The 19,353-nt window shown below is 46.9% G+C and overlaps 1 protein-coding gene across 1 annotated transcript; it reads left to right on the forward strand.

Annotated features, from left to right (window-relative positions):
- Positions 1-1,841: 1,841 nt before the first annotated feature.
- On the forward strand, positions 1,842-2,733 carry LOC139832503 (uncharacterized). The gene is made up of 4 exons (XM_071822278.1): positions 1,842-2,139; positions 2,241-2,560; positions 2,647-2,697; positions 2,730-2,733. Exons 1-4 carry the CDS (start codon positions 1,864-1,866, stop codon positions 2,731-2,733), a joined length of 651 nt encoding a protein of 216 aa, XP_071678379.1. The 5' UTR covers positions 1,842-1,863.
- Positions 2,734-19,353: the final 16,620 nt, after the last annotated feature.

A 19,353-nucleotide genomic window follows, 5' to 3' on the forward strand; every position in this document is an offset into this window, starting at 1 on the left:
TGTTAAACTGCTCTAGTGGCAATCCGCAAAAACCTACTTCAAAATCACGTCCCTGGACATGATCTCGGGATACTGGTGTAAACTTCGACAGGTGCCGCTTAAGGTCTTACCATTCTGTCGAGTCCCAGTCAAATTTATCGGGTACCTAACGCGTCCGTTAGGATTTTTCTTCGTATCTGTTGATACGGATAAAAGTAGCAGAGCGCAGTCTTCGGCGATGCCACGCCCAGCAGAACGGATCTGGGGTCTTACCTTCGCAAATTTGCGGCATTCAGAAATTGATCGCAACTTCGGCGTTCTGAGAATATATTGTCGAGTGCTTTTCCGGCTGTTGGAATGGCACATTTTATCGAGTCAAATATGACTTATACTGCTCTCCCGATGGGAGTATATGTAGAGTTAACTACAACTCGAAATATACTCTCTTGCTTTTCTATTTTTCCTTTGTTAATTTCATCGGGCACGCGAACGGCGTTCCCGATGGGAGTAACCCGAGGCTACAGCCAAGAACTTGTGCTTGGTTGTAGGCTCAACATTTTAGTCCACCTTGTCGCTATATTGTCATTATTTCTCAATATGATCTTTTTCTTCTTCTTCTTTTTTTATCCCTCGGGTGCGCGAACAGCGCTCCCGATGGGAGTAGCCCCCGAGGCTACAGCCAAGAACTTGTACTTGGTTGTAGGCTCCGCAATTTCTATATTGTCATAGTCGAATTTTTACTTTTTGTCGAAGTAGCCCCCGAGCATTTGGGGAAAAACTTGTTTTTGATCAAAGGCTCCCGAAGTATTGAATAATTCTTCCTGTCGCCAATCTTCTTTAACTTTTCTTATCGACATGCTTCCCTTAACCAAATTTACTTCATCCCTCTCGAATAGTCGTGATCTTTCTGCCCTGTAGGTCCATTGCTTCCACCACGTTAACACGTCGTGCAAGTGGGGGACACACGTCCTCCGCTTTTAAGGCGCACGTACAGTAACGCCTATCTCAGTAAAAATACCTTTTTACCCTTGTATCTAGAAGATCTATTCTCACCATACGATTTCTTCATCCAACGGCACACTGCTTCACCCGATTCTTATATAAACCTTTCTTCAACCTCCGTTCATCCCCTCGCTTGCGCCGCTCACCTGTTCCTCTTCGCAAAACTTCGCCCGCGCCCAATCTCTCTCTCGATTTTCCGCACTCACACACATTGCTCTGTCATTGCCATTGATGCCACCGCGCGCGTCGACTCGCCACAAGACTCCGGAATCCAAGATGGCCGCCGAGGATCTTGAGTGGGAGAGATCCAAAATCTCCAACCAAGACACCAACATGCTGAAGAGGCTTGGCCTCATGAAGAAGGAGGACGCCATCCGCTTCCCTAGCGAAGAAAGCTACCCCAAGCCTCCAATGGAGTATCGGGTTAGTTTTGTTGATCATCTCATCCGCGGCCTCTCGACCCCAATCCACGATTTCCTCCGCGGTCTTCTTTTTGTTTACGGGATTCAATTGCACCAATTGACTCCCAATTCCATCCTTCACATTTCTATTTTCATCACACTTTGCGAATGCTTCCTCGGAATCCCTCCCAATTGGGCTCTGTGGAAACGCATCTTCTGCCTCCGCCGCAATGGCTCCCACAACGTCACTTATAACATAGGTGGCGTTGTTATCTGTGTTCGCACTGATGTCGACTATTTCGACGTCAAATTTCCTGATTCTGTCCAAGGATGGCGCAAAAAGTGGCTCTACATTCACGAAGAAAGCGCCAACTCCGTTGAACACAACATAGTTCCTTTCGACGGAAGTGCCAAAATTCAGCGCCGCCGCTCCTGGGATGCCGAAGCTTCCGAGGAAGAGAAAAAGGCGACAGAGGCGCTCATGTCTCGTATTCGCCAGCTTCAAAATACTCGAGGCAAAGAGCTTTCTGGTGTTCAAATCACTGCCTATTTCCTTAGGATTAGAGTGCAGCCTCTCCAGGCTCGCAAAAATCCCCTTTGGACATATTCTGGTAAAAATGACGCCAACAGAATCTCCGGTGATCTTTCCACCAAGGACTTGGAGAAGTTGATTCGAAGACTTTCTCGCCTGGGTAAAGACCCAATTCCTTCCTCTTGTCGCGTGGAACCGTACAGCGCCGCCAATCCACTCCCCGAGGTATTTTGTCTTGCCGAGTTTTTACCTTATTTTGAACTTCCTCTGCACCTCATTATATTGTCATCTCTTTTAATTTTCCTTCTGGTCACTATTTTTTACAGAACCATCCTACCATGACTTCCCTTCCTCCTCTTCCGGAGGGTGGAGAAGTCGAAGAACAGGCCATCGTTGCCGAAGATACTCAAGGTTCTGCTATTCGTGAAAGTGAAGTCGCGGGTTCTCACAAATCTGCGGCTTCTCATGAAAAAGAAGTTGAGTCTGAAGCCAGTGAATCGACGCAATCCCTTCCTCCTGCTGTTTCTCCCAAGAACAAAAGGAAAAGGACTGATGTTGAAGATTCTGGCACCTCTAAGGCTGAAGAAGTTGTTCCTTCTCATCCGAAGGCAACTTACGATCTTTATGCTGAATCCCTCATCAGCTCGTAAGTCGTCTTTATTTCTCTCTATTTTTGTACTCGAAATATTTAGCTTGTCTTGCTTTTTATGCTGCCGATTTTTTGATTATTAGCGATGACGAGGAAGAAGTTCCAACTACTGACGTGGCTCCTCGGACAAGCACGTCACGCATCGTACTTGCCTCAGACACGCTAGTTGAAGGAGAAGAAACCTCGCCTCCTCAACAAAACGTCGTCACCACTACTCCGCCATCAAGCCCCCTTGCTCCTTCACCAAAAAGGGCAAGGGTTGAAAAGATTATTGAACCTGCCCCTCAGTTGGGCAGTTCGTCGACTCTGCTCCTAGATGATGTAAGCTTGTCGACATCTATATTTTCCTTATTTTGTTTTTTCACACCTTTTCTCTTTTTCATGCCGATGTTTTTCTTTCTGTGTTCACGTTGAACAGCCTATGATCAAGGATCTTCTCCGCATCGGTTCCCAATTTGTTGGGTACCGTGAATATGCTAATAGAGCCGAAGGTAACGACTTTTGTACTTGCTGTTTTTCCTTGATTTTTTACTCTTGGTGCTTGTCGCGATTTTTGATCTTTCTCCTCTCTTTTTTCATATCTCGACAGAGATACTTGCAGAGGCTAACGAACGCGCCGACGCACTTTCTCGAAAACTTGAGCAAAGTGAGGCGGCTCGCAAGAAAGCGGACCTCGCTGCTAGCAAAGCCAAGACCGAAGCTGATGAAGCCAAGGCGAAAGCTGCTGGTGTCGAGGAACTGCAGAAAAAGCTTAAGGATGCTACAGCTGCTTTAGATGAGCACAAAGCTGCGCAAGCTTCTCGTGAAGAAGGAATCCTCAAGCGCCTGAAGACTCAGAGTCGCCGTACTTTCGGTAATTACTGCTCCCTTCTATTTTTAGGAGAATCTTTGTTTCTTGTCTTTTCACTAATACTTTGTTTCCTTGACAGTCCAAACAAACCAGGATTTTGACCTGACGAATCCTGTCGATGATCCGGTCCTTGACGCACTTTCCTATCTGGAGCTTCATGGGTCCGAGATTCGTGAAGGTGTATCGAATGCTAATGCAGTATTGTCGGCATTGTTCCCCTACTTCTTCCCGAAGAAGGAGGAGCCTGCGACTTTCCTCAACCTTGCCAAGATGTTCAATACACCTAAGACCTTGGACTGAAGATGCGCCAAGAGAATATGAAGGTTGCCGTTGAAAACACTGTCGCCTTGGTTTGCCGATGTCGACGGACTATCGACTGGATGAAAGTTGGCGACACCGAGCAAATAGAACAATCAAGGTGGAAGTCGCTGATCAAGGCGGCCAAGCCCAACACGAAGAAGATCTTGGCCTATCTCGGGATTAAGCCAGCGTCGACTCCTAGCTCGTCAAGGCCGGAGGTCTAGTTGCATGCCTCTGTTTTTCTTTGTTTCTTTTGCTTTTGTCGCCAAAGTAGTTGTTTAGCGACACGTATTTCCTTAGCTCCACTGTAATGCCCTTGTAATTATTCCAAGAGATTAATGAAAAATTCTATCTTTGCTTGTCGTTTGATTTTATCCTGTTTATATTTCAGTTGATATTTGATAACTATACTCCAACTTCCGCTCCTTCCAATGTGTCGCCTTCTTCTTCTCACGCGAGGAGAACTTTTGCTGATACTGCACCTGTCGACGATACCTTGTCGCAAGAATCGGACGAACTTCGACAAGAGCTTCAGTATGCAAAGAAGCAAACACTTGTGATGATGGAACAATCTCGCAAGTCATCCGAAGCCGAAAAGTTGCTCTCCGAAGCTTGCGAGGCCGTGGCTGCCAAGGAGTTTGCTGCTTCCGAGGCTGAAAAGGCGACTACTCGAGAAAATTTCATGCTCGAATTAATGAATGAAGCCAGTGCAGATATGTCGGGTATGCCTGTTTCATCCTCTGATATCTTTCATCTTCATGCTATTGTCTCTTAAAGGTTTCCACTTCTTTGTTCTGATAGGTGCCTTTACTGATGCTGCTGCCGAGGAAGAGAGAGTAAGTGCTAGGACAAACCTCCTTGTTAATCTTTCCCTGGATCATGGTTCTTTGTTTTGGGCTACCCGGAGAGGACCCGCCAAATTGTCGGATTTCAAGATCGCACCTCTCAAACTCGCGATTTCCTTGACTTCGTACCAAGACCTTGTCCATGGTTTACAACTCCATGTTTCCTCGGAACGTCCAACCAAAAACTCTTCCTGAATTGATGGAAAGGTTTAAGGATGCTCGCAGTATCCATGATTTTGTCAGAGCTCAACTAGTAGCTGGCGCCAGATTTGCTCTTATCATGCTCCAGATCTGCCACTCGAAACTTGACCTTACCCAGGTTGTCGAGAAGGTTCACCAAAAGGTAAAACGTCGGAGAGTTGGTGTTGACAGGATTAACACTAAGGTTACGCCCATAGCCGAAGAAATGATTGAGGACCTGCTTCGGATGGATGCCGACTTTTTTGCCGATGGCCATTATGCCGATTTTCTTGGTGCTGCTCCTGAGGAAAACAGAGTTACTCTTGATGACATACGGACTCAAGACTAGTTATTTTCTTCTTGTAGATATTTCTTCTTTGTAATCCATGACTATATTGTAAAGCAATCATTATATTTCTCTGTTTGTCTAGCCCCCGAGTGTTTCGGTGACTCTTTATTATATTTGTATATTTGCGAGGTTTTAAACCAAGGCATATATATACTTAAGGTGAATATGAGCCCCCGAGCTTTTTACTGAGTACTATTTTGTATTTTTATTGACTCACGAGGTATTTGAATACCAAGGCAAGGTTGTTCTTTTGTCGATGAACTATATTGAAATTCGTCGGAGCAAAGATTTTGGTCATGTCGATAAAGAAGAAAAGTTATATTGTCACTATCTTTATTATATTGCAGCACCGCGAGCCCGCCTCATTAAAAACCTTCTCCGGCCCCACTCGGTGCCCCGAAAAAGGAAAAGAGTGCGTCTGAAAACTCGCGGGCGTTTCAAGTACATTGAAGTTTTACAAGGACTATATTTCGACTCTAGGCGTAGAACCGCCTAAGTTGCGCCACGTTCCGTGGGTTTGGCTCCTCCACCCCTGTCTTCTTGTCCTTTATCCTATATGCTCCTCCTCCGATTACTTCCGTGACGATGTAAGGGCCAAGCCATGGTGACTCGAGTTTTTCATGACTTTTTTGCGTGAGCCGAAGAACTAGGTCGCCCACCTGAAAAGATCTTGGCCGCAAACGTCGACTGTGGTAATTCTTCAAGTCCTGTTGATATTTGGTTACCCGAGATAATACTTCATCTCGAGCTTCATCAAGTGCGTCGACGTCGTCCTCTAGCGCTCTTCTCGATGTTTCTTCATCATATTCAGCGACACGTGGAGAGTTGTGCTCTATCTCGATTGGTAGTACCGCTGCTCCATGAACCGTAAAAACGGAGTTTCCTGCGTTGCTGTGTTTGGTGTTGTTCGGATGCTCCACAACACGCTTGGTAGTTCTTCTGGCCAGGTATGTCGAGCTTTTTCCAGTGGTCCTAACAAGCGCTTCTTGATGCCATTGCAGATGATACCATTGGCTTTCTCGACTTGCCCATTGGTTTGAGGATGTGCAACTGACGCAAAGTTCAACTTGATACCCACCTCTTCGCAATAATCTTTGAATTCATGGGATGTGAAGTTACTGCCGTTGTCTGTGACGATGCTATGGGGCACTCCAAATCTGAAGACGAGGCCTTTTACGAATTTTACTGCGGATGCTCCATCTGGTGAATTTATCGGCTTCGCTTCTATCCATTTTGTAAACTTGTCGACAGCTACTAGCATGTACTCCTTTCCTCCTGGCCAGGATTTGTGTAACTTACCCACCATATCAAGTCCCCATTGAGCAAAGGGCCATGACAATGGTATTGGTGCTAGCTCTGCTGGAGAGTGAGGTTTTGCGGCAAACCTTTGACACGCGTCGCAAGTTCTTACTATGTCCTTGGCGTCCTCGATTGCTGTCAACCAGTAGAATCCTGCTCGAAAAACTTTGGCTGCGATAGCTCGACTACTTGCGTGGTGGCCACATATTCCCTCGTGTACATCCTTCGAATTATTCTTCCTTCCTCGGGTGTGACGCACCTTTGCAAGACGCCTGAAATACTTCGCTTATACAATTCTCCCTTGACCACCGTGAAAGCTTTGGAGCGTCGAATTACTCGCCTTGCCTCAACTGGATCGTCGGGTATTTCTTTCCTCAGGATGTATGATATGTACGGCTGCATCCACGGTATCCGTATCACCATGACCAGGTCCTGATCTTCTTCTTCGTCCTCTTGCTTTTCCTTGGTAGCCCCCGAGGGTTTCTTCTCCTTCTTTTTGATTTTGTCGACTTAGTGGATCTCTCTGTTATTTCTTCCCAGAATACACCTGGCGGGACTGCAAGGCATTGCGACCCGATGTTTGCAAGAACATCGGCTTCGTCGTTGCTCAATCTGCTAATATGGTTTACTTCGCATCCATCGAACAACTTCTCGAGTTCGTTGTATACCTCCTTGTATGCCATCATGCTATCATTGACTGCATCACATTGGTTCATAACTTGTCTTGTGCCACCAGCTGTGAGTCGCCAAAGATTTTTAGTCGAGTTGCTCCGCAGGCTTTCGCCATCTTCATTCCATGTATGAGAGCCTCGTATTCTGCTTCATTGTTAGATGCGTTAGGGAACGTCATCCGGAGGATGTACTTCAACTTGTCGCCTTCAGGTGATATGAGTACTACTCTGCGCCGACTCCTTCCGATCTTTTGGACCCGTCGAAGTTCATGGTCCAAGTTCTCGATAAATCTGGAGGTCCTGTATTTTGCAACTCCATCCACTCTGCGATGAAGTCCGGCAGTATTTGCGATTTTATTGCTTTTCTTTTTTCATACGTGATGTCCCGAGGGGAAAGTTCTATTCCCCAAAGGGAGACACGACCCGTAGCTTCTGGGTTGTTCAGTATATTTGACAAGGGAGCTTCATTGACCACTATGATCGGATGTGCCGAAAAATAGTGGCGCAATTTTCGTGCTGTCGTGAATACTCCATATGCTATCTTTTGGTACTGCGGATACCTTTGTTTAGATGGTGATAGAACTTCGCTGACGAAGTATACTGGCCTCTGCACGCCGTGGAGTTTTCCTTCTTCTTCCCTTTCGACAACTAGCACCGTGCTCACCACTTGGGGTGTGGCTGCGATATATAGCAGAGGGGTTCCCTTTCTTTTGGTGCCACCGGAATTGGCGGTGTCGAAATTGTGCGCTTCAAATCCTCGAAAGCTCGTCGGTTTCTTCTGTTCCACTGAAATTTATCTCCTTGTTTTATCAAAGCGTAGAACGGCAAGGTGCCTTTTCTCCCAGCCTAGCGACGAATCTACTCAAAGCTGCGACTCGCCCCGTTAGTCGTTGTATCTCCTTCAACTTTGTTGGCTTCCTCATTGTTACGATAGCTCGTATTTTGTCGGGATTTGCTTCAATCCCTCTTGCTGATACTAGAAACCCCAAAAGTTCTCCTCTTTGGGACGCCAAAGGAACACTTCGTCGGGTTCGGTTTGAGGCAGAACTTATCAAGGTTGTCGAAAGTTTCCTTGAGATCCTCGATCAGCGTTGCCCCGTTTTTTGACGTTATGTCGACATCTTCAATGTATACTTGCACGTTCTTCCCAATCTGTCGCCAAACACTTCGCATCATCCTTTGATATGTTGCTCCCGCATTTTTAGACCAAAGGGCATTGTTCTGTAGCAAAACACGCCGTAATGTGTAATAAACGCGGTCTTTAATTCATCATCTTATTTCAATCTTATATGGTTATAACACGAAAATGCATCCAGGAAGTAAAGACTTTCACATACAGCCGTGGAGTCGATAATTTGATAGATCCTCAGGAGGGGAAAGTGATCCTTTGGACAATGTTTATTGACACACGTAAAGTCGACGCACATGCGAAGGACCTTAGTGTTTTTCTTCGGCACCGGCCACGGGATTTGCTACCCATGTGGCTTCTGTGAATATCTCTTTGATAAAACCAGCTTCTTGTAGTCGATTAATTTCTGACAAGATGGCTTTGCGGTTTGGTTCAAACGTCGCAAAGGTTGTTTGATTGGTCTCGCTAGTGGATCCAAGTTTAGGTGGTGCTCGGCAAGTTCCACAGGTACTCCTGGCATGTCAGCTGGACACCATGCGAAGATTTTCCAGTGCTCACGGAGGAACTCGACGAGCGCGCTTTCCTATGCGATATCCATGTCGTTTGCGATAGATGTCGTCTTTTTTGGGTCTGTCGGGTGAATCTGCACCTCTTTTGAATTTTTCTCGGTACTGAAAGTTGATTCTTTGTTTGGCCTTCCAACGTCTGGCAGTACGTCGTAATCAGTCATGCTTTTTGACGCCAAGTACTCAGCTTGCATCCCGAAGGTTTCTGACAACCGGTGGAAATCCTTGTCGCACTTATCGGCTAAGGCAAAGCTTCCTTTAACTGTGATTGGTCCCTTTGGTCCAGGCAACCTCCACAACAAGTATGTGTAGTGTGGCACTGCCATAAATCTAGCATATGCTGGTCGTCCCAACAGAGCGTGATATTGTGACGGAAAATCCACGACTTCAAACTCGAGCCTCTCGATTCTATAATTTTCTCGGGTCCCAAACTGAACGTCGAGATTGATTTTTCCCAACGGATAACTTGGTTTCTCCGGTGTGATGCCGTGGAACCTTGTGTCTGTTGGTTTCAAGTTTGCTAAGGATATGTTCATCTTCCTCAATGTATCTGCATACATAAGGTTTAAGCTGCTGCCGCCGTCTATGAACACTCGAGAGACATCAAATCCCGCGATAATCGCCGCAGAATAAGTGCCGACTGCCCTGGTCGAGGAACTTGCTGCGGATGCTCTGCTATTGTGAAGCCGATATCTTGTCCTGACCAATTAAGGTACTCAACTGTTGGTGGAGGCATTTTCTCTGCCATAAACACCTGTCGTGAGATTACTTTCTGAGCTCTATTGGACGGCCTTCCCTTCTGAATCATCAACACTGCTCCATTGGAATTAGGATCAACATAAGGTGGTGGTGCAGGTGCTGCCGCTATTCTGAGCTGATGCCGATTGTCGTCTGTAATCGCGGGAGGAGGCGGTAAGTGAATCTCGCTTCTGGGTTCTCGAGGATTTCTCTGTGCTGCCCGCGCATTAGCGTTCTCTGCATACCGCAACATTGCTTGAAAATTTCGACAATCCTTCGCAAGTGCCCCGACCGTCTTTTTCCGTTCTTTGTCGAGGAAAATGCATCCGGCACGGTCCGTTCATCATCTCTTCAGTGGGACACGAAAGGTCTTGGGAACCTAGGCCCGCTATTTTGCTCGTTGCGTGAATCATCCTCGTTATCACCTCGCTGCTCACTGCTTCTCTGGTAATCATCTCTGTTGTTTCCTCCTGTATTTGTCCGAAAACCTGCCGAAATTTGTCCTGGAGCGTCGTAGTTCTGGTACGTCCGAGGAAATCTTCGCCTCGGTTGATAGTTTCGACCGCGGTCCTCCTCTGGCGACCTGTGTCGTTTGTTGTGGACAGCGTCTTCTCCATCTGCCCATTTATTTGCTATCTCCATTAACGCGGATACTGTCTTTGGATTGGTCCTTCCCAAGTCTTCGACGAAATCTCCACGCCTGACTCCTGCGACAAACGCATCTATTGCTCTCTCGTCAGATATATTTTCTGCCGAGTTTTTAATGATATTCCACCTCTGGATGTACTTCCTCATTGGCTCATCTGGCTTTTGTCGACACGCTCTCAACTCCTCTAACGACGCGGGTTTTTTGCACGTGGATCTAAAGTTCTTGACGAACACATCCTCGAAACTTTCCCAGCTGTCGATGGATCCTGGAGCAAGTTTCTTTATCCAAGATCGTGCGGCTCCACTCAAATGCACCTGGATACTTTGCATGGCTGTTGCCCTAGTTCCTCCTGTGAGCTTCACCGTCTCTAGATAGTCGACTAGCCAATCCTCTGGATCTTGAAGGCCGTCGAACTTCTTGAAATTATCGGGTAACTTGAATCCTGAGGGGACTCGAGTTTTCCGGACTCTCCTCGTAAAGCATGGCAAGCCACACATATCTTCGTCGGTCAATTCCGGAGATTGCCGATGATCCCTTCTGCTTTGCCGCGCTCTGTCGACTCTTGCTCTGCTTTGTGTCTTTTGCTCCACTTGGCCCTTCGAGTCTTTGCCGCTGTTGCTGCTGCAGGTCGTGGACTATTTTGCCTTGCCACTCCTTCGGGAGGCGTTGATACAAACGCTGTCCCCATAGCTCCAACTCCTGCTACCGCCATATTGTACAATGTTTCCCTTGGATCACCTGGAGGTGGTTTAGATGCAAGGATAAAAGCATGTGTCGCCATATACCCAGCCTCTGGTGTCTTAGGGATGATGTTTCCTCTTGTATCTATCGACATGAAGGACATGTCGAGGTTCTGGACCAAGTGCTCTCTTTCTGCTTCGGGTATGTGCTGCAGCCTTGATCTTGCTCTGTTCCGCGCCTCCCAGTGGCTATCACCCGTAGTTCTAGATTGTCGACTTAGATCTGCCCTTCTCCTGCTGGATGCAGAAGCTGCCTCCTTTCTCCTGTTCAACTCAGCTGTCTGTTTTTCCAATTCCCTGGCAGCTCGTGCGAGCCTATATTGATATGCTTGCAATTCTTCTGGTGTGGCTGTGGTAGCCATTGGTTCTGTGCCGTTCATAGCTCTCGCGGCTCTGTCCCACGCTGCTTGTGAAAGTTGAACTCTATCTCGCGGTTCTGGCCTGACGTATTTGTTGCCCAGGCCTTGTCGCAGATTGGAGGGATCGACGTATGGATTTCCCAGACTGTCGAAAGCCTCAGATGTCTCCTCTTGATCTTCAATGGCGTAAATCTGATGATACTTTGTACTCAGATCTACGTTGGGTTTGGTGACATCATCGTTGAGATTGATGAAGACCTTGCCCACTGTGAGAGATTTGTCGATGAAGTCGTAACTGTCGACATCGCTTGAGCCATCGCTTATATATGAGTCCGCAGATGACTCAAACGACATGTCGTTGAAGATCTTGGCGAGTTTCTCTCTTGCTCTGGTGCTGACGTAGCGTGTCGCCGAGGTTTCTTCTTCTCCTGACTCGGTTGACGATGCATAGTTTGAAAAATCGGAATCGACCACCGACGATCCCGATGAAATCGGAATCTCGACACGATACGATCCTTCCTTCTCGACGCGAAAGTGAAACCTTCCGAACGTCATCTCCATGGGCTCCGCCAGATACGCATATGCATCCAAACGGGAGGGTGGGTGAGGAACAAAATCGACAAGACCAGCAGCGATCTGTTTACCTCGATCCATTGTGTTGCTTGCGGTTGACGATGTCGAAGATCTTGAGCGTGCCATCGAGATCAGCTCCTTACGCCTCTAGTTCCCACAGACGGCGCCAATTGACAAGGTATCAACTTGTCAATGCCTATGGATTGTAGGCTAGGGTTTAGTTGGAAGTAGAGGGTAAGCAGATCTCGAAGGTTTCAGCCGGAAAGTACTCGACGAATATGAAAACTAGGGTTTGCAGACAATGATTCGATCCTCTTTTCGTCCCTCGCCTCCCCCTTTATATAGGAGGTGGAGCCGAGGGATTCGTGCTATACAAGTTACAGAGTCCGGGACGGTTTCTAACTCATCCCGCCAGATTACAAATAACACTTCCTATTACAACTCTTGACTTTCCTTGATATATCTTGGGCTCCCGAATCTTCTTATTCTTCGGGTAGTGGGCCTTCAGTAAACCCCGGGTACTATCTTCGGCAGGCCCATTTGGGATGCCTATGTCATCAATGGACTCATCCTTTTCTTTGAGTGAGTCCATCAAGAAATCAAACTTGACAAGAGCTTCACCACGAAGGGTGCATCTAACATCATAGAGTTCCTTAAGCATAGTTAATTCTTCTTGATCTTCGTTTTCATCATCAAGAACACTAGATAGGGAAGGTGGAGGTTCCATTACCTTGGTTTCCCTTGCCATAAGACAAGAGCCAATGATTGGAGAGGAGGGAGAGTCATCGGGGTCATCATCTTGAGTTGTTCTTGCCATGAAGGAAGAGCCAACATCATTCTCCGTGGAGTAATCTTTGGAGTAGTCATATGTGAAGAGTGACCCGGGCTTAGAGTATGCTAAACCGGCCACTCCGGCCTCCTTCTCCTCATCTTCCTCTTCTTCATCGGACAAGTACTCGGCCCCAATAAAAGCTCTTCCCTTGTTCTTCTTGTACCGATCGTTGATTGGGTTCGGCTTCAATCTTGGTTTGACCCCTTTGATGAACTTTGGCTTGTCTACCCTTTTCTCATAAGGGCACTCATTTGCAAAGTGGTTATCTTCATCACAATTGTAGCAAGTTCTCTTCTTCTTCTTGTCATTGAGGAGCATTGGGAACTTTGCCTTGTACTTCTTGGCAAAGAAAGCAAAGTCGGTAGCAATGTCACTAGTTGAAGTCATCTCTTCATCTTCTTCAATCTCATAGTCTTCTTTGCTTTCATGGTCGGCTCTAGCTTTGAGAGCAAGGTTGTGTGACGCTTCATGGTTGTGTGAGGCTTCATCAACACGGTTCATTGCCTTGAGCCTCTTCCCGGCTTTGGCCATGCTTTCATTGGCGGCCACATAGGAGACTAGATCATCGGAGTTGAGATCGGCACTCTTGGTCATGATTTGCAAGTTGAGTCCAAGGTTGGTGTCTTCTTGTTTGACGGCAATCATAGCAATGACCTTGGATTTTATGAAGGCTTCGTTCATCTCAAATCCGTCATTGTACTTCTCAACACCAAGTCCCTTGACCCTTACTTTCAGAGCACCAAGCCTAGCATAGGCATCAAATATGGATTCTCCATCCCGAATCATGAATTGGTAGGCCTCTTGCTTTGCGGTCTCATAGAGAGCTGATTGGATCAAATCGGTTCCCTCTTGTAGTACTACGATCCGATCCCACAACTCTTTAGCGGAGACAATGTCATCGACTTGATCAAGAAGCTTGCGGTTGATGCCACTTCTAATCTTGTCACGTGCGGATGCATTGAGTTGACGGTTGTAGAACTTGGTGGATGTCAACCGAGTGGGATCTTGTGGCTCCGGATATCCATGAACAATGAGCTCCCATAGCTCCACACTGCAGCTGCGAATATGAGATTCCATAGCAGATTTCCAATGTGGAAAGTGAGTTCCATCGTAATGGGGAACGGTCCCACTATGGTTTATATGAGGCATGGGTGAAGTGTTTCTAGGATAGTTATAGTTAACATCATGGTAGGACTCCTTAGAGACCGAAGCCCCACTAGAAGTTCCACCGCAGTTAGGTTCTTAAGCATGGCGGTCATTTCGCCATTTGGTTTTGTAGCTCATCCTCCTTTTTCTTCTTCTCGGCCTCATATGCCAAGAATCTAGATTTCATCTCTTTAACCGAAAGGTTAGAGTCTTCATCTAGACCCTCGAAGAGTTTATCCATCTCACTCTTAAGGCGGTGAAGCCCTTAATAAGAGTCCGAGGCTACGATACCAATTGAAAGTATAGAGATGGTAAACCTAGAGGGGGGGGTGAATAGGTTTCTACAAATTTTAATTCTTTCTTTGCAATATTAGGCTTTGCGGAATATAAAGATGAGCCTAATGCAAACTAGGTGAAGCAACCTATATGAGGATACAACTAACTCGAGCACGAAGGCTCTCACAGGCAGTTAAATCACAAGTAAGGAGTTCGGTTAGAGATAACCGATAGCACGCGGAGACGAGGATGTATTCCCGTGTTCCCTTGCTTTGCAACAAGGTACGTCACGTTTGGAGGAGTGGAGGTCCCACGAAGGATTCCCCGCGCCACGAAGGCTCACCCTATTCTCCGGAGCCTATCCCACGAAGGAATAGCTCACTCACTTGTGGTAGACTTTGAGGTAGCCTCCAAACCTTCACAATCTTGCCCGGAGCAAATCCACAGCCCGGATGCTTCCGGACTCCTCTTGCCTACCTAGGGTTTCCTAGGAACCCTAGGAAGCAAGCTTCTCAATGAATACAAGGGGGAATGAGATTTGGCTTGGTAGAACGGTAGATCGGGTCCTCCTCTAATGATTCCCCGGAGGGATTTGAGTTTGGGTGGAGGAGGAGGGAGATCTGAGGCTTTTGGTGTTTCTAGCAATGGAGTATGAGAGAGAGAGCTCAAGAACAGCTTGTAGTGTAGTGCCTAACTGTCTAGAGATAGGAGAAGGGCTATTTATAGTGTTCTTCGAAATATGGCCGTTTGCCACTTGCCACCTCAGCTTTTCCTCGACAAACCCGGTCGACCGGGCCACAGACCGGACAGCCCGGCTGAGAGGCCGGTCTGACCGGGCCAGTGACCGGACACCTTTTGCTGGTCCTGGAGCTCCTCCGGTTGGCGGCCGGTTGGCGCCCGGTTGCCGCCCGGTGGACCGGACGGAGCACCGGACACGCCGGTCGAGAGCCCGGTTGACCGGGCGCAAACCGGATCTGCTGGCTCCTCCTTTGGAGCCCGGTTGCCGCCCGGTTGACCGGCCACCACGCCGGACTGGCCGGTTGCTGGCCCGGTTGGACCGGGCAGGTGACCGGATTTCTCCTGTAACCCCTTTTTGATTGTTGTTGAAATGGGGGGTCACCTTTAGCCTTCTTGTTCCTTTGATACACCATTTACGCCTCATTGCCTAATACCTGAGATTGTACTTATAAACATATTAGGCCAAATACTTTAGCACGGTGTCATCGTTACCAAAATAATGGATAAGGGTGAAATACCCTTACAATGTTGAATCTTATGCTTGATGTAGAGTCAAAGTTATTATTTATCGGGTGCGCAGCCAGCGATCCCGATGGGAGTAGCCCCCGAGTATATGGATGGGTTCTTGCAACCGTGCGTAGACTCAACTTGTACTACTCGAAGAGCTTGATGTTGATGTCGGCGTCTTCAAATTATCCCATCATTCAATACTTTTAAATCTATCGGGTCTTCAAAATGATGCAAGCTTCGAGAGAAGCCGAAGAGCTGGATTGTTAGAACCTTCGGGTTCATTCTTCTTCATCGATGAGGCTTCCATCTTTTTATCGGGTGCGCGGATAGCGCTCCCGATGGTAGTAGCCCCTGATACTGTAGATGAATATGAAATAGTCATGTATATGATGTAAAAATGCTAAGTTGAATACCGTAGATTTCTTCGAGTTCCGAGAATATTTGGATGCCTTTGATGATGTGGATAATTTTGATGATGTCATAGAGGAGTTGATGATTTGGATGCTCCGGCGTTAATTGTAGCAAACATTAACTGTGGAGCTCAAGGTCCACGGAGATGGAGCCAACTATTGAGATGGAGGTAGAGGGGAAAATCTCACAAAGAGTGGCTAGAGGAGGAGGCGGGGTCGGCTTGGAGGTCGACGGGGCTAGCGCACTGACGAGGCGGTTCCTCGGCAATGCCCACCATGAGGAGCTTAGGGTTGACGGAAGGCGACCATGGAAATTCCGGGGGCGAGAGAAGGCACGGCGTACCCAGGTTCACGTCCCCGCGGTGGAGGATGGCTATATCCTGCTAGCAATCCACTATATGAATATATGTGTACAGGGGGCCGCCATAGGCGGAGTTGTTGTATCTAGTCTAGTTTTAATCTGCGGGTTGCGATGTCTAGGCGTATCGCGCCTATAATTTATGTTTCTCAATCTGCCCCCTAAGGGGTGCCCCTGCCTAGCTTTATATATCAACCAGGTTAGGATTTAGAAGACTCATAGTAGAATTCGTATTGGAGTCTTATTTCTTGTAATCCAAGTTGATATTCCTTGTGGGTCCATCTTGTCGAGTCATTGCGCTGGTCCATCTTCATAATTTGTACCGGGTATAGCACTGTCGGGTACCTGAAACGTAATGCCCACATCAGTAGCCCCCGAGTGTCTGGCCGAAGTGAAGCTTCGGGCAGGGACTAAATTTGTCTTCATCTGAACGTCTTGATCATCCGAAGAATGTTGAATCTTATGCTTGATGTAGAGTCGAAGTTATTCTTTATGGGTGCGCAGCCAGCGATCCCGATGGGAGTAGCCCCCGAGTCTATGGACGGGTGCTTGCAACCGTGCGTAGACTCAACTTGTATTACTCGAAGAGCTTGATGTTGATGTCGGCGTCTTCAAATTATCCCATCATTCGATACTTTTAAATCTATCGGGTCTTCAAAATGATGCAAGCTTCAAGAGAAGCCGAAGAGCTGGATTGTTAGAACCTTTGGGTTCATTCTTCTTTATCGATGATGCTTCCATCTTTTTATCGGGTGCGCGGACAGCGCTCCCGATGGTAGTAGCCCCTGATACTGTAGATGAATATGAAATAGTCATGTATAGGATGTAAAAATGCTGAGTTGAATACCGTAGATTTCTTCGAGTTCCGAGAATATTTGGATGCCTTTGATGATGTGGATGATTTTGATGATGTCATAGAGGAGTTGATGATTTGGATGATGTCACAGAGGAGTCGATGATTTTGATGATGTCCCGAAAGAGTCGATGATTCTGATGATGTCACAGAGGAGTCGATGATTTTGATGATGTCTCAAAGGAGTCGATGATTTTGATGATGTCCCGGAGGAATCAATGATTTTGATGATGTCCCGGAGGAGTCGATGATTGGTCTGCAGCAACATCCAAACGTAGGGTGCGCTGCAGGCCCGACGGACTCATTTCATCTTACTGAGCCGTGCATTTGTTTGTATGGTGGTCATCAGAAAGTTGTGAGTGATCAGTTCACGTTGCAGGCCCGATGAACCCGCAGTAATCGCAACATATCTTGCTGAATTGTATGTATGTTCGTAATGGCGACAACCCTCGAGTAAATGAGGGAACCATGCGCTTATTCGGCTTCGTAACGCGGTACACCGGTGTGAGCCTTTCATATTTTGTATTGTTTCCATGAATTGCAGCACTCGCATGTTCCCTGAGGTTTGGTGGAAGTGTTTTTGTATGAAGATCCCTGTAAATTGTAGCACTCGCATGTTCCCTTAGGCTCTTGGCGAAAACCATAATAGATCTTGCAGCCCCCGAGTATTGTCGGGTAGGATGCAATATGTCGATAACCAGAGGTCCCGATGGGAGTAATAGTAATCGAAAAGATTCTCGTCAATTATAGCACTCGCATGTTCCCCGAGGCTCTTGACGAAAACCGTAATAAACCTTGCAGCCCCCGAGTATTGCCGGGTAAGCCGCAATATGTCGATAACCAGAGCTCCCGATAGGAGTAATAATAACCGATAAAGATTTTCACCAATTGCAGCACTCGCATGTTTCCTGAGGCCTTGATAAAATCATTGATAGTATAAAGAGTCCTCGTGTTTGCTTGAATTCCAGCGAACCAGTGCCCCGATGGAAGTGATAGTTGTAATAGCCGAATATATTACAGGAGCCCCCGAGTGATTCCAGCGCTCCCGAAAGTGTAACAGGTCAATATTATAAAAGATGATATCCATTGAAGATCATAGTCGATGAATCCACTGACCCGGAAGTATATCGGGTCAATATTATATAAGATGATATCCATTGATAACCATAGACGATGAAGCCATTGATCCGTGATTGCATCAGTTCAATATTATATAAGATGATATCCATTGATAACCATAGGCGATGGAGCCATTGACCCGTGATTGCATCGGGTCAATATTATATAAGATGATATCCATTGATAACCATAGATGATGAAGCCATTGACCCGTGATTGCATGAGGTCAATATTTATATAGCCATGGAAGATAAATCCATTGATAACCATAGATGATGAAACCATTAGTTCGGTTGCGATGAGGCCAATGAGAAAGCAGGTCACATGGTGGACGCAGTCGAAGTAATTGCGCAATCAGAAATAAGCGATGTGACGAGCGCAGTTGAAGAAATCGCCCGGCCAGAAATAGTCGATGTGGTGGGTGCAGTTGAAGTAATCGCCCGACCAGAAATAGTCAATGTGACGGGTGCAGTTGAAGTAATCACCCGACCAAAAATAGTCGATGTGGCGGGCGCAGTCGAAGTAATCGCCGGCCAGAAATAGTCGATATAGCCGCGCGGCGCCTGGCCGGTGTAGTCGATGAAGAGGACGCAGTCGATGTGGCGGATCCGCGATGGGTGAGCACCCAAATATATCGAGTCCGCAATGTCGGATCCGCGACAAGCAACCCTTGAGTATGACGAGTGCGCGACAGCGGGTGCGTTCGTCCGAGCAGAGTAATCAGAGCTTTGTTTCAATCTGCAGTCATGTTGTAGTGCATAAATTCACGGGCAAATAATAGTATAAGCCAAAAAATATTTGACCAAGTACCAATAGTAAGATAGCACCTGATTATTTTTATCAGATGCTGACGGGTCTGGTATTTCTTGACGCGTACAAATTCTGTTTTGTTTCGTGTACTTTTCTAAATTATTTTTCGTCAGCGAAACTCCTATTTTGCTCTATGTTCTTAGGCGTAACATCCATATTGATGACTTCTTCCATATTGTGTTAGCTTCTTCTTTCTGGCCGCGTCCCAGTGTAGTTCGTATCATGGGAAAGCTGATTAGCCTGATGAATTGGATATACTCCCTCTTCTTTTTTTTTAATTGATCTTGAAGTGAAGCAGTAATGATGACCCTTTTTTCTATTCAAGAAACTCCACGTGAAATTTGCTGATTCTTTCACGGAACCGATCCAACCCCAGCTCTGTGTTCGCTTTCCTCTTTTCCCGTACTCTTTTTTTCTTCTTCGGTGCAATGGGCAGTTGATAACTAGCCGCTACAGCGCGTTGGTACTTAGCCCCTGTGCGCCTCTTCTG

Source organism: Lolium perenne, chromosome 6 (assembly GCF_019359855.2).
Source record: "Lolium perenne isolate Kyuss_39 chromosome 6, Kyuss_2.0, whole genome shotgun sequence".
In the NCBI taxonomy this organism is placed as follows: domain Eukaryota; kingdom Viridiplantae; phylum Streptophyta; class Magnoliopsida; order Poales; family Poaceae; genus Lolium; species Lolium perenne.